General features: G+C 38.2%; 1 protein-coding gene across 1 annotated transcript in view; it reads right to left on the reverse strand.

Annotated features, from left to right (window-relative positions):
- Positions 1-12,771: 12,771 nt before the first annotated feature.
- LOC306668110 (guanylate-binding protein 3-like) overlaps positions 12,772-15,986 on the reverse strand; it is a 29,770-nt gene continuing 26,555 nt past the window's right edge. Inside the window, 2 exon segments of the mRNA XM_079151174.1 lie at positions 12,772-13,703; positions 13,706-13,822. Coding sequence (XP_079007300.1) covers positions 13,572-13,703; positions 13,706-13,822 — 249 coding nt within the window. The 3' untranslated portion in view covers positions 12,772-13,571.

The following is a 15,986-nucleotide window of genomic DNA, read 5'->3' on the forward strand; positions in this document are numbered from 1 at the left end:
ATGGTAGCTTTAAGGTAATAACAACCAAAGCCAGCAACTGAACTCTGTAGATCAGGCTCTCAGGCTACTTTCTCCCTTGCCTCTCCATCCCTCAGATCCAACTTTGAATCATAAATTAAGGTTTTTACACTCAAGATTAAGTTGTGAGTGAGCATTTGTGCCCCACTCTTGTGCAGACCAGTATGGTCAAGAAAAAGCTGCCAGTCACTGTTGCTCCATTTCCTCCTCCCACTTTTCTGTTGCTACTTTACAGAGGAAGTTTGAAACAAACTGAGGACTTTTTCTTTTATTCTCACAAAAGGAAATGGAGCAAAAACCTGAACTTGAAAGTAATTTATGTAGCTGTTTTTGTTTGATTGTTTGGACCATTTGTTTAGAAACAGTGCAGAATAAACAAACTTAAATCATTTAGCAGTTAAACTTGGTAGTTGATTAGAGAGACTGAAAGTTAACTATTCCATGTAAAACCAGCCTTATCAAATATATGGAGAATTGAATGTAGCTAATACAAGGAACAATCACTTTATTTCAACATTTTGCTCATTAGTTTTACCTACCACCTCCACTTTCTTCTATTATTTTTTAATTAATCAACTTATTTTTAATCAACATATAATAAACAATCTTTTAAGACTGAAATTGTATCTTAAGAAGCATCTTTTCTATTTTTTCAATACCTGTTACGGCACAACTACATAATCAATGTCTGAGGACAGAAGAAGAAAGGTGGAAGAGGTGACTCCATAGCAATGCCTCTGCCTATATCAGGCAGGAAGACCCATAGACAGACAGGATAAGGGCCTCAGAGAAGGTGAAGAGGGGAGGAGAATATCATGCCTTCCTGGAAGGAGACATCAGACCTGTAGAACATCCTGTCACTGCCCCTGACCACTTCAACCACATCGCTCCTCTTTAGCTACCCTACTCCTACCCTTACCAATGGTTGACCACCAAATCTACCCTTACTAAAGTGCTTCCTCTCTGCAACAGACATGCCAAACCACAAGGTTGGATGGGTCCTCTTAATTATGTAAAGAGGCCATTAAACTTATGCACTTTTGATTGGCTTATTAAGTTCAGAACATGAAGAGTTTGATTGACCCCCTCACCCCATCAGTCACCTGAACTGGGTCATCAGATATGCCTTTTAAAACCTCTAGACAACAGATATCCATTGGCATCCCTGTTTTGGAACCTCAACCCTTTGGGAGCTCTGCTTTTTAATACTCTAATAAAGCCTATTACTTTGCTCTCATCCTGTATCCATGGATTTCATTTGTGAGACAAAGAAGCTACCTGACATCCATGTTCCATGTCACACCAGGAATCTGGTTATTGGTCTCTCAGTTGGGGAGTGGACTTCAGTTCTCTTTCCTCAGAGGAGTGTGGAAAGCACTCCTCAGTTTCCCATGCAGGGCTCCCTTTTGCCATCTCCTGGTAGATGCCTCAGGAGAAGCAGCACATTCTGAGAAACAGGGCAAGTATTTTGACCTCACGGATACCCCTGGACCAAAGGGAGATGTTGGCAAATGGGAGCACAGCACCAGCAGGTGGAATACCTCAGGGTCACCTGTGTGCCCCCTGAAGTCTCTCTCCACCTGCCAATTAGGAGGAGAATTGGAGACTCACCATTCCCAGTGACCTTGACTCCTCCCCTGAGGGTCTTGGTCCTTGCATTGGTGAAGATCTAAGAATAGAAAATTTTTTTATTGTTCCTGGAATTGATGATTTTTAGTTAATATTTCAACATGTCCTCAGTGTGAGCTAGGAACTCCTTTTTATAGTTTGACTGGTCAAAGATGAAAAATCCAATTTGAAAAGCTATGCCTAGATATGTTGGAATTTTTAGCTTTGAGACTTTCACCTGAGAAAGAGCATGAAGTTGCAGTGAGCACAGTTTTGGGACAAAGCAGCTCAAGAATTTTGACTGGGGATTTTTGTTCTTTGGAGTTGTTTGTTCTTACAGATCTATTTTTTAAATTCATTCAATGCCTCAGTAAAAATAAAACTCATATCAATGATATATCTCTGGAAATAAAACAGTAGGAAGCATTTTTCAAGGCAAAGAAATTTAGAGCCAATATCCAGAGAAATAAGAATCGTATGTGGATTATCAAATGTGGTTTAGAATGAGGTGTCCCACAACAGCTCATTCATGAGACAATATGAGAATGTTCAGAGGTCATATGATTAGATTATGAGAGGCATGACCTAATCAGTGAATTAATCAATGCCAATGGTATGATAACTGAGTGGTAACTGTAGGCATGTAAGGCATGGCTGGAGGTTATACCGCACTGGGTTGTGCACTTGGAGTTTGAATTTTGTCCTAGGTGAGTAGAGCCCTCTCTCTCTCTCTCTCTCTCTCTCTCTCTCTCTCTCTCTCTCTCTCTGTCCCTCCCCCCGCCCCTCTCTCTCTCTCCTTCCTCATTGTCAGCTCCTGAGCTGTTTTCATCCACCAGGCCCCCTACCACCATGATGTTCTGCCTCACCTCAGGGATAGAGCTATGGAGTCAGCTGGTTATGGGCTGAACCACTAAAACTGTGAGCCAAAATACATTGGTTCCTCTACATTGCCAGATTTTTTGGTGACAGCAACACACTGCTAAAACAGATGTTTACCAAATGGCTTAATTAGTGAATGGTCTCTCTGGTCTATGCCTGCTGATATAGGACTGTATGAAGAGGAGCAACAAAAAGAGAATAATAAGAGCAAAATTGACAAGGGTCAGATGACACTTTGTTCATTAAAGAAAACTTTTGATTGCCATTCATAAGATTTCACACAATACAAATAGAATTGTGTATTTTTTTGCTATAAATTCCAATGACCAAACACTACCTAAATATAACTTAAAGAATTTCCTTCTACTTAATAAATTCATGGATTTTGGGGGGGTACTCACCCACCTAAATTCAATATATTAAGATAATTTGTTAACTTAAATAGCATCAGCATAAATTAATGTTAGAATAAAGAGAATTATGTGATAGAGAATGAAAAATAGATGATCTGGCAGATATCAGATGTATTGAAAAAGTGTAGACTGAAAAGAGCTCTAAATCTAATTAGGACATAGAATTATTTTTGTAGAGGGTATAACTATCCAATAGCTAAAAGGTTACATATTCCTTGGTTCCTATGCTGTTATAAATACAACTGAGCAAAACTGGTTCTCTATTGCAATTTTATGTCTAACAATTATCTTGCCCATTGATTTCTTCAACACAAAAAGGGAGAAGCACAATAAGAAACATGTACGTCTGGTATTTGGAGAAGTTCAGTTCCAACTATGATTTGGATGTTATGAAACAAATTATCTTAACTGAAAATTGTTTTTTTTTAACAATTTATATATTCATTAAGGCCCTCCTCTCCCTGCATGAGTTTAATTCCAGTCAGCAGAACATATCAGGTAACTATAAACCAGAGTCCAGTCACCATGTCTAAAGACATTGATCTAGTCTCAAGAACAAATGTAACTCCAGAGATGATGGAGACCCCAACTCCTACCATCTGTCCAAACCTGGCAACATTCTTGATACCTGGAATCAGACTCAAAGTGTTTTCCAGGAGCTGATTTTTCATGGTTGGTGACCATCTACCTCCAGCTTCAGGTTGAAATCCAGAACAGTCCAAAGACTGAATAGAAACTCACAATTTCTGTGGAATCTCCTACTCCAACAGGACTTGGTAAAGATTTCACCCTGATTAGTTCTGTGAGTTCTGTCACATAACTAGGACTTGGTTAAGGAACAGGAGCTGCTAGCCACAATTTCCATACACTTCCTACAAAATCATTACAAACTCTTTCCCTTTCCCTGGGTCCTCTTTGCTCCACCAAAGACAACTCAGTCACAGGTAAGGGATGCAGGTTGGTCTTCATTTCCATACATTTCTTCATAAACTGGAAGCTTTTCCAAGGCATCATTATTGATAGTGCCCATGCTGTTGTAGATTAATGTGCTGCTCAAAAGCGCGTCCAGGGTAACAATCCACATGTCATTCTTAAGATCACACAGTTAAAACATGCATTTTAAAACAAGCACCTAGAAGTCTTTTCTCTGTTCATTTTCTATTTTTTTTTACAGACTCCTTTTTGATTCATTGTACACAAATAGGGTACACATTTTCATTTCTGTGGTTGTGCACAATATAGATCCATATCATTCATGTAATAATACATGTACATAGGGTAAAGATATCTGTCTCATTCCACCATCTTTCATACCCCAACCCCCTCCTCCCTCTCATTTCCCTCTACCTAAAGTTCCTCCATTCTTCTCTTACCCACAAACCTCCACTCCCTCCAATTATATATCATCATCCACTTATCAGGGAAAACATTCAAACTTTGGTTTTTGGAATTGACTTATTTCACTTAGCATGATATTCTTTATTTTCACCCATTTATCTGCAAAAGTCATAATATTATTCTTCTTTATGGCTGAATAATATTCCATTGTATATATATATATACTACACTTTCTTTATCCATTCATCTGTTGAAGGGCATCTAGGTTGGTTCCACAATCTAGCTATTACGAATTGAGCTGCTATAAACATTGATGTGGCTGAGTTACTTTAGTATGCTGATTTTAATTCCTTTGGGTATAAACCGAGGATTAGGATAACTAGATCAAAAAGTGGGTCCATTCCAAGTTTTCTGAGGAATCTCCACACTGCTTTCCAAAGTGGCTGCACCAATTTGCAACTCCACCAGCAATGTAAGTGTGCATTTTTCCCCACATCTATGTCAACATCTTTTATTGTTTGTGTTCTTAAAATCCTATAGTTGTTTTAATTTGCATTTCTCTAATTACTAGGGATGTTGAAACTTTTCATATATTTATTGATTGCCTGTATGTCTTCTATAATGTATCTGTCCAGTTCCTTGGCCCATTTATTGATTGGATTGTTGATATTCAATCAACACATAAACAAAGCACCTTGAAAACAGAGTTAACATCAAATCTTGCTTTTGACGATTACATTGATACTTTTTGTGAACTCAGTGAACTCATTTTTTTCTCCTCTATGAAAAAAAATTCAAACAATATTTTCCTCAAAGGGCCTCTGTTTCAATGAATGTAATGAAATGAGAAAATAAGTATAATAAATAGTGTCCAATGAGCAATTAGTTGTTTAATAATAAAAGAAAGTTTTCACATGGCAATAAGGCAGCTATATTATATACACTGCATTAGTCACAAATGAGCATTCAAATTAAATTTAATGAAATCAAACATGTATTGGGTAGTACTAAAAGTTACATACTTTGCTTAGTTGTAGGGAAACAAAGATAAACATGGCAATTGCTACACTCAAAATGACTATCTCAAGTTATTACAAACATTAAAATTAGAGGCTACAAAGATCCTAATATGTTCTAAGAATTTACATATTAATAACAGATCTGAGTGGTAAAACTAATAGCCATTGTATTGGATAAAAATATTGTATCAAAAGAGAACCAAATCTTTGGGAGTTAGAGAAGGAGTGTGTGTACAATATGGAATTTCCTGGAAATTTTATTTGAGTGATAAAATATATGTAAAATATGGGCTTGAAGAAACAAAAGCAATATCTAAGGAGAAAATCTTACAGAAACAAAATAACATTAAAATAAAATAAACATAGAGTTATTAGCTCTGACTAGCACAGAGAGTGTCTAGGTACAGAAGATGTGACTTCGAAGCAAGCTCTGGTGCTGGGGAATGTAAAGCTTTATAAAAAGGAAAAGCTGTTTTTGTGTTGCCTAAAACACTGAATAAGCTGCAGTCGGATGTAGTCAAAACCTGATAGGATTCTTGGAATACCTTGAAAAAATGAAAACCCTAATCTAAATCTGGAATATGGAAATTTGAAAATGAAAAATTATTAATGTGCCCAACTTTCCAAATTCTAACGATTTTTAAAAAGCAATTGAGTAAGAGCAAAAGTTGAACATAGGAAAAACATTAATAGGCTTTGGTGCCTTGTCTGTATCTTTGTTTTGTATGTCATGATAGACTGTACTTCTTCACAGATAGAAATGTAAGTCTATTGAAGTGGAGATCTTGTTTCCACTTTAATCTCCAAAAAATGATTTGAGAGAGAGAGAGGTGGGGGAGACAGAAATAGAAGTTCTCATTCATTCCATCCCCAAAATAAAAACGAACACACTCAAAACCATCTTTTAAAACCTCCTGTGTTCCAGAGTGGCTGCACCAACTTGCAACTCCACCAGCAATGTAAAAGTGTGCCTTTTTCCCCACATCCATGCCATCTATTATTGTTTGTGTTCTTGATAATAACCATTCTGATTGGAGTAAGATGAAATTGACCCAGTTATCCCACTCCTCAGTTTATACCCAAGGGACTTAAAATTAGCATACTACAGTGACTCAGCCACATCAATGTTTATAGCAACTCAATTCATAATAGGTAGATTGTGGAACCAACCTAGAGGCCCTTCAACAGATGAATGGATTAAAAAATGTAGTATATATAGTATATATACACAATGGAATATTATTCAGCCATAAAGAAGAAGAATATTATGACTTTTGCAGATAAATGGATGGAAATGGAGAATATCATGCTAAGTGAAATAAGTCAATTCCAAAAACCAAAGTTTGAATGTTTTCCCTGATAAGTGGATGATGATATCTAAGGGGGTGGGGGGTGGAGGGTGAGAGAAGAATGGAGGAACTTCAGATTACACAGAGGGAAATGAGAGAGAGGAGGGGGCATTAAAAATGGTGGCATGAGACAGACATCATTACCCTATGTACATGTATGATTACATGAATGGTATGAATTTACATTGTGCACAACCATAGAAGTGAAATTATGTACCCCATTTGTGTATAATGAATCAAAATGCAGTCTGTAAAAATAAAAAATAATTTTAAAAATAAAGACATTGTAAACCATTAAAAAAAAAAAACCTGTCAATATATGCCTGTTACTCTCCTTTTTAGGAAACCTCCCTTGCTTACTCACATCAGAGAACTGATCACATGGTATTGTATATTAAATACAAACACATGGTCTCCTCAGCAGTGTTGATGGCTGTCTGAGGCAGGGCCTTTCCTTGTTGGACTACATCTATAGTACTTGGCCACTATCTTAAGCCCAGCTTATTAATAAAATTTTTAGTGAAATGGATGAAATGACTCAGGTTAATGAGAATGAATTAATTTCTGAGAGAAATGAAAGATTTTTCCTAGTACTATATTATATGATAGAATCTTTGAAGAAACCAAAGGAAGCCTCATTCCATACAGCTGAACTCCAAAATTTCAGGAACGGATCACAACAGCTAAATTACAAAGAATGTCACAGAGCTAAGAAAAGCCAGAATAAAAAGGACTGCTCTGGGACTGGTGGCCTCACCTTCTTAATATTACCAAAATCCTAGGAAGACAGTGTGTGGTTCAGTATGGAAGAGTGGGACACACTCCACATTCAGATGCCCTTGGTTTCAGATTGCACTGTGGGGTCCAGCAGAAGAAAGCCTGAACACAGCAAGCAAGCAACACACAGTGACAGCAGATCACCTAAGCAGCCTGGGTACAGAGCCACCCTGGATGACAAGTACCACAAGATAGAAGGCAGTGCTTTCTCCATGACAAGGATGTGCAACCTTGTGCCATCTAACCAGCTCATATAGATCACAGTCCCTCTCCCTCCTTTTAAAGTCTGGTGTATTCATAATTGCTAATTCCTTTTCCAGTTGTGAGAAAATATGTATTCATGTCTATGTGGCCCATCAGTGCACTGGATGAGAGAGAAGCCATGCTGCACATGAGGAGATATTTACCTGTTCAACCAGTCTGACTTCCAAAAGAGTTTAAGTCAGTGAAGGTATTGCAATTAGATCAAGACCTTTCAACCATCCGAGGAAAAAACAAACCAATTTAATCAACCACTATTTATTAACTCTTATGTTTCAGGTAACACAGATAAGTTAAAGTATCAGGAGGTACAGTAGTGACTGAATCAGGTAGAAATAGCTTCCCTTCAGGGGTGCTAAAGTTATGAATGCTAAGACACTGAGAATTTATAACACCTCATGGGTCAGTCAGGTGTTGTCTGATGTTTATGGACAGGAATAGGGTAAGGAAGAAATGGGTGAGACAATATATCTTCAAAAGTTTCACAAAACATTGTCTGCATCACTTTTCTCACTCGTTTCAAAGTCACTGTAAATCACATCTAATTGAAGGATCTCAGCAGCAGTTAATACATTTCTAACAACAGTAATATCACATCCCATTTAGCCAATTTGCCCCGTGTTGAGGAAAAGAGAACTGAGTACCCTGTGGTGCCAGGACAGAAGTGTGGATGGATGGTTGATGCTGCTGCTACAGTCTAGTTGTCTGCCCTTGAGTCTCAGAAACTTGACCTCTATTTTTCTTATTCTTTTTTAAATCTTCCCACTGTCAGAAGTTCTTTACACTGGATCATACCAGCCAACATTGTAAGATTTGGATGTGCTAGTCTACAAGGTAGTCTGCAACACAAAGACATGTACCCTACTCAAAAATTTTATTAAAGTTAGCTTTAACCACATCACCAAAACGGTGAGACAAAGATAAGCATTCTGATTTACTTTTCTTTTATTCATGTAAGTATTTTTTATGTACCTGATGTTTTATCCCGTGTTCTTATTGATAGAAATTTGGCAATAAAGAAGCCAGATTTCTTATTCTATAGGTTTATATTTTCATATGAAAAGACATAAAATAAATAAGTAAAGATATTTTAAAATATGTCTTCATACTGTGTTAAGTTTAAACAGAGGACCACATGAGACAACAAGGTCAGAGAAGACCTCTTAAAGACTAGCACTCCTGCAGAGCATTGAAGAAAACAAGTCAGTTCTGCCTGCTGCCAGCAGAGGATCAAAAATGCAGACAACTGGAGAAAGAAAAGGGTTTGCAATTTGCAAGAATAAAAAGGAACTAACATTGTCAGTAGTATAACAACAAAGAAAACATAGATGAATTTTGTGAAATTAGAAACATTAGATTATATGAGACCTTTACAGAGTATGAATTTCATATTAGTCCAATGGATGTTTCAGAAGGGTACCAAAGGCAACTTGATTAAAGATGACTCTGATTGTTTTGCATACAATTGATTAGACAGAGACAATATGATAGCAAGTAGCCACTTGGGCAAAAACAAGTACTTCAAGAAAAAGATGAGGGTGACTTAGCCCATGACAGTATCATAGTAAAGGAAAAAGGTACAGATCTGACCTGTTTAGTTAAAGAAAGAGGACACTATTCTCATTCAGGAGGCATCCACCTTTGTCACCGAATCACTTCCAAAGGCTTCACTTCCCAATACCTTCACGTTGGGGTTAGATTTCAACATGTGAATTTGGGGCTCTATATTCAACCATTGCTTTGTATAAACAATATACCATAGGTATTTAAAAGTCGATTCCAGCTAACACCCATGGAATGGTCAACAGTCCATCATGTCATTAACCTGATCTGAAATGATTATCTTAAGATCTGGTGATTTAACCCAGGAAGAATTTTTTCTACATTAAAGAACAAAGGTTTGGTTAAGTGATATAAGGATTGATAGAAATAATGATGTCAGTAGGCCTTAAAGGATGTGATTGTTTAAAAGAAGTAAGCAGGTCCCTGTTCTTTTTCATAAACGCGACTTAAGTTACAGCAGTCCTAGAAGCCCACAGCAGACATGCCATGTTTCTGGGACTGGAGTTGCTGCCTGCTTCCCTCACTACAGGGGGTGGATCTTGTTTCTGGTCTTATTTCTAGGCTAGAAAACCTGCCTGAGAACCTCCCTGTAATCCGCTTCTAGTGAGACTTTGCTTCACAGAGGCCTCTCAATGGGACACAGGCAGCTTGGTTACATGTTCTTACTTCCTCTCTGAGATTATATGTTTGTGTAACAGAATGTAATCTGAGACTGAGGAGGCCGGAAGGAGAGCTTGTAGCTCTCTCCTCAGCTTTCCTGCTTCCTTATGTTATTTCCAGTTCTCCTGGACAGAGGTCTGCTTCATTTCTTTGTATTTCCAACAAGTTCCCAGCCCTAACTTCTCAATAACAGAATAGTTTCCTGAAAACACTGATTTAATCTGGGTTGTTCAAACATGGCACCAACAGGTAAGAAGGTGGCACTAGCAAAGTGGACACTATTTGAAAACAGGCACAAGGGGTTTTAGAAGTGGCCCAAATACTATGTAGAGGAGGTGGGTATGCACTTGACTTCCTAAAAAACATTTGAGAAGGAGTTTGAAATAGAACCATTGTTGGGGGCTATGCCATGCGGACTACGCCAAGATGGCGCCTGGCAGCCAGCCAGAGGTTGTTTTGATCACATCGGTGGTGAGGAGGTTGATTAACATAAGCACACCCAGATGATTTATCATTGGCCGTATTCAATTAAGTCCACGTACACAATGCGCGCACAGGTGTTCCTAAGTGCTCCTGATCATGCCTGCTCCTTTTGACCTTTACCGTGATTGGACAGCTAGCTCCTCACCTAATCTTCGCATAATTGGCGTCAGCCCTACCCTTCACCTCCTGGAGGGGATATAAGCCGGCTCTCCTTGAGCACCGGTTGGTTCCTGGGTTTCTGAATCATCAATAAACCGTTTCCAGTTCAAGAGTCTCGCTACTCGTTTGTCTCCTGTGCCAAATTGACCCTGCTGGACGGCGTCACATTGTACCTTCAAATTTTTAACAAATACATGTTGATTTTCAAGAGAGGACTTTTGCCTAGAAACTTATTTGGGGTATGTATAAACTTTAACCTAACAAGTGATGACTTTTGACTAAACTTTAAACCGGGTAGAGAATCATTTTGTTGTGCTTTCATTGTTTTATTACCTTGCTTTTGATCTCTTCATGATAAATAGCTACAATTTCATGTCAACATTTCCTTATGGAGGGGTTTTACAGTCCATTGCTGGTCACATGTGTTGGGAAGATGTGATGGGACATCAGAACTCTAGCCTTCCCCCATATTGCCCTTCACCAGTCCCTCCCAATGTGCGGTATTCAGGGTCTTTTTCTAAGTGACAACAGCAGTTCCTTGGAATCTGGCTCAACGGCAGGACTTCTGTTGTCAATGGTTTCATTGGGGAAACTGAAGGATGACTAAAGTAATACTTTAAGATCCTAAAGAAAGCACAGGTGTGCTCTTAGTTAGGACGTTAGAAGGAAGGAACAAATAAGGAGTGTTTGCCATTTTGCTGTCTTGTGGCTTTGTGGACAATAAGCAGAACCTGTCAGAATATGATCCTCATATAAAAGGCATGGTTTTATGTCAGCAGAACCAGCCTGGAATGACAGAAGGACTATGGCAGGAATGAGGTTTGCATGACTCTGGCACTTTGTTTACTATTTTAAGCATTTTATTTTTGTTAGGAACCAAAGATGCACGTGATGGCATTCCTGAGTAGTTTCTGTGAGTGAGAAATTTGAAGAACTCAAGGCTCATGGAGTGTCCAGTCCTTCAGAGAAGACAGGAAGCAGTTTCACACTAACATACAGGTCCTTCTGCTTCGGTGAGCTGCTTCAGCACTAGTTTCAGTCATGTTCTTCATTTTGAGAGCCCTAGAGACTGAGGAATAGGGTGAGGACCTGATCAGCTGGTGCCCTACTGGATCACAACTCAAGTGTTTAATCAGCCCATACCTAGTATTTGGCAAAATTACAGACTTAGAGTTCATTCTGGCTGGAAGTCTTAAGCATTAGACAGCTTAAAAGAAATCCTGAAATGTTGAGTTAATCCTGAAGAAAAACTTCCCTTCTAATTCATCATCTTTATAAATATGGGGGGGAGGAATTTAGAGACCATTCCAGTTTAGTATCTTAGGAGAGTTATATTTGAACATGTACTGGGGAGTAAACTTTTAAGGACAATTGAAAGGCCATAATGAAAACAAAATCAGGATTCAGGTCTTGGTCTTTCTAGTTCCCTGTTCTTGTGAGTAAACTATTCCTGTTGGGCTGACTTATACTATTTCTAATAGTATCAAAAGCTTTTATCCTGTCCTAGAAGCTTTCCCAGCCATGTATTTGTGTGAATAAATGACAGATTCATCTAAAGTGTTAAAAGCATGGAAGAACATAAGATATAAAGTTTGGTATTTTCTCATTTTTTACCTCAGCTATCCAAGTCCCAATCTATTGTGACCATGGACACTAGTTTCTTTTGTGTGTTTGCACAGGTAGATAATAACATATGTGCACATACATTATGTTCTGAATCCAGTGGTCTCATATATATATACACACACACACACACTTTCTGCATCCTCTTTTTCACTTTCAATACATCTTGGAGATGTTCTCATATTAATAACAACGAAGCTTCCCCTTTCATATTAGTGAAAATGCAGAGTATTCTTCTGAAAGTATGTCTCAAGGTTTACCATATCAAAAAATCATATCACTGATTGTGTTAGTCAGCTCTGTGACACTGTGACCATAATGTATAATAAGAATAACTTAGAGAGAAAAAAGTTTATTTTGGTCAGGGTTTCAGAGGTTCAGTCATTGGTCAGTGAACTCTACTGCTCTAGGCCTGAGGTGAAGTGGAACTGTCACACTGGAAGGACATAGCAGAGAAAAGCTGCTCAGCTCATGGTAGCCAGGAAGCCAAGAGAAAGACAGAGGGCACCTGAGGAGCCAGGGACAAGATATAATTCACAAGGGCATGATCTCAATTACCTATTTCCTCCAGGCATGCACAACCTACCTACAGTTAACAGTCCATTCAATTATTAATCCATCAAATGGATTACAACTCTCATCAGTGCCCAAAACTCCACCTCTAAACCTTTCTGAATTGTATATCATGATCTCAAAACATGAACTTCTGTGATACATTTAAGATCAAAACATTAACACTGACCAAGGGACTTTAAAGTTTTGTTTTTCAGTCTTTTGTCATTTTAATGATCCTGTGACAAATATGCCATTAACAATGTCCATTTCATCTTGGGTAAATAGATTTATAAGAAAAATGACTAAATGTGGAACTGCTAGGTCAGAGATATCTACATTCTAATTTTTAATGTATAATAGCAACCATTCACAATCTCAATAGCAAATAAGAAAGGTCACCAATTTCACCAAACCATTGTTACCTCAGGGTCCTGGCAAAATTACTCTTCCTACCCATAAATGAAGTGAAACACAACTTCATAATTTCACTTTGCATGACTTTTATTATCAGTAAAATAAAAATTTTTACCATATCTCTGCTGATTTTAGAAAATGTGGTTGTCTCTTCTCATAAGAGTTCATCATTAGTTATGATATCACCGTGTCTGAAATGCAAATTGCAAATGTTTACTTCATTGGCATTCATCTTTTTGCTTTCCTCAAAACTCAAAACTTCTCTAGGAATTATTTCATTATATTCTCATTTGTTTCCCATTTCTTTAAATTATTTAATTCAGTTAAAATTAGGTATATTTCTAGGGATGTCAGTCCCTGATATTATTTGAAAATTGCTTTTCATTTAAATTTTTCATGAATTAAACTGCTATGAAATGAGCAACAGTATTATATAATTAAAATAAGAAGCCTCATTTTATTATTTCCTTAGAATTCCCTTGTAATAGATCACATATATTCCTTACTATATCCCAGAGTGCTTCAGCCTCAGTTCCTACCCTTAACACAGAGGAAACTACATCAAGGATCTGTGAGATCAGTGAAGGTTCAGTGCAAGTTTTTTGGTTTTGCTCTCCTCTAGTTCATCTCGTAGTTGATCTATCTCTTTTCTTAGCTTCTTAGCTTCCTTTTGAAATCCTTCGCTCAGAAGTTTTTCTTGGATCTGTAAAAGAGCAGCAGTTCAGTTTTGAAAATCCCATTACTAACAGCCAGAGTTTTGCATTGAACAACTTCAGCATTTAATTGTGGGGAGCAGTGATTTGGATCAAGGTTTTTGATTGCCTCATGGTTGTGGTGCATTGTTTGCACTGGGAACTCCCTGTACAAAATTACAAGTCTAAGTTTGCCCAGTTGCTATGGTGATACCCTGCCCAAGGAAACTGTGCAAAGGTTCAGAGTTTACAGTCTTGATCTTGAAACTCAGACACTAGCTCCCAGGGATAAAGGATTCTGAGCATAGCAAGATAACCATAATGTCTCATCAGTGCTGTGAACTTCAAGCCTGCCTACTTTGAAGAAACTTTCCCACAAATAACCTTTTGATGATAAAACCTATATAATAAACGTGCCGAGCCAGCTCTGGGTCATTGTTCTCAACCAGAGATCAGTGCCCCACCTGATCCCAGCTTTTTCTTTTAATGCTGTGTGTTTTCCTAATCCCCCATCACTGGTTTCTAAATTAAGTCATGCTGGTCTTGGCAGTTATTCACATGTGTCTATTTCTTTACCCCCTTAGAAAGTGTTTTGATGTCTCCAGGCATTTGGACCTGGATAATGGGACAATCCATGGTTCATACTTTTGTGGGATCTCCTCAGCACCACCTGGCTGTGTTAGAGAAATGTATTTTTCCAGCCCAGAGAATGCCATGAATCATATGGTTGCAGAATGGATGCACCCAGCATTCACCTTCTCCTCTGCGGGCTAGAAACAAAGTCACAGTTGTGGAGCTGCATGTGGAGGTGAGTGGCACTAGGAAAGCAGTGGAGTTCAGCAACAGAGAGATGGACACCTGGTGAACACAGAATCTTGGGACAATGGCATAGCAAGATAAACACAATGTTCCAGTCCCTACTGCCAAGCACTGAGGTCAGGTGTTGGGAAGTCTCCTCTTGATGAGAATAAAGGGTCCCAGTCAGCTCCATTAGTGTACATGCCAATACACTGCAGACATACAGTCTAAATAGATAAAGAGACCTGGGGTCTACACTTTAGGTTTGCTCTGGAGAAGTCCATTCCTTCTCCCAACAAACTCTCAAGGGGCTGAAGCCAGAAGTCATCTTGAGAAAGGTCCTTTTATCTGAGTTTGCGCTGCTCAAGGGTGGCTCAGATCCCTGCATATTCTCATCTCTGGGACTTCATGGACTTTCCACTGTACTGCTTCAGTGGGTGACTGTTTTGTGAGAGGGTCTTGACTCAGGGAACTGACTCTGACAAAAACTCTGAAGGAAGAACAGACTTGTCAAAAAATGGTGCTGGGAAAACTAAATATCCAGATGTAAGAGAATGAAATTGACCCCTATCTCTCATCCTGTACAATAAACAACTCAAAATGGATCAAAACTGAAGTATAAAACCTGAAGTTCAGGAACTACTAGAGGAAAATATCAGAAATACTTTAAGATATTGGCACAGGCAATGATGTTTTAGACAGTGTTACAAAAACAGAGGAAACAAAAGCAAGAATTGAGAAATGGGATTACATCAAATTAAAAAGTTTCTGCACAGCAAAGGAAACGACACTAAAGAGGAACCTTGCATGAAAATCTTCGTGGCCTATTCTTCTGACATTGAATTAATAACTTCCAAAATCTTAACAACAAAAAATATCCAAGTAATCCAATTAGAAATGATCAAATAATCTAAACAGATATTTCTCAACAGAAGTACAAATGGTCAATAAATAGGTTAAAAAGTGCTCAATATCTTTAGGTATCAGGGAAATTCAAATCAAAATTACCCTCAAACTATATCTCCTTCCAGTTAGAATGGCTATTGTCAAAACAATAATGATGACAAATGCTAGAAAGGATGTGGAGAAATAGGAATACTTCCATGTGGTTGGCAGGAATGTAAAGTAGTACAGCTACTGTGGAAAATGGTATGGAGTTTTCCCAAAAATCTAAACTTAGAATTTACCACATAATCCAGCTATCCCACTCCTGGGTAAATATCTCATATGTGGAAACAGTGACAAGAAAGTAAAAGAGGGAATATTAGGGACTAGGAATGGGGCTGGGAGGGAGGAAGGAAGAGAGGAAAAGGGTAGAGGAAGGGTCTACAGACCTGATCAATGCACAGTCTACCCACATATGGAAATATCATAGTG

The sequence above is a fragment of the Sciurus vulgaris genome (genome assembly GCF_902686455.1).
Source record: "Sciurus vulgaris genome assembly, chromosome: 1".
In the NCBI taxonomy this organism is placed as follows: domain Eukaryota; kingdom Metazoa; phylum Chordata; class Mammalia; order Rodentia; family Sciuridae; genus Sciurus; species Sciurus vulgaris.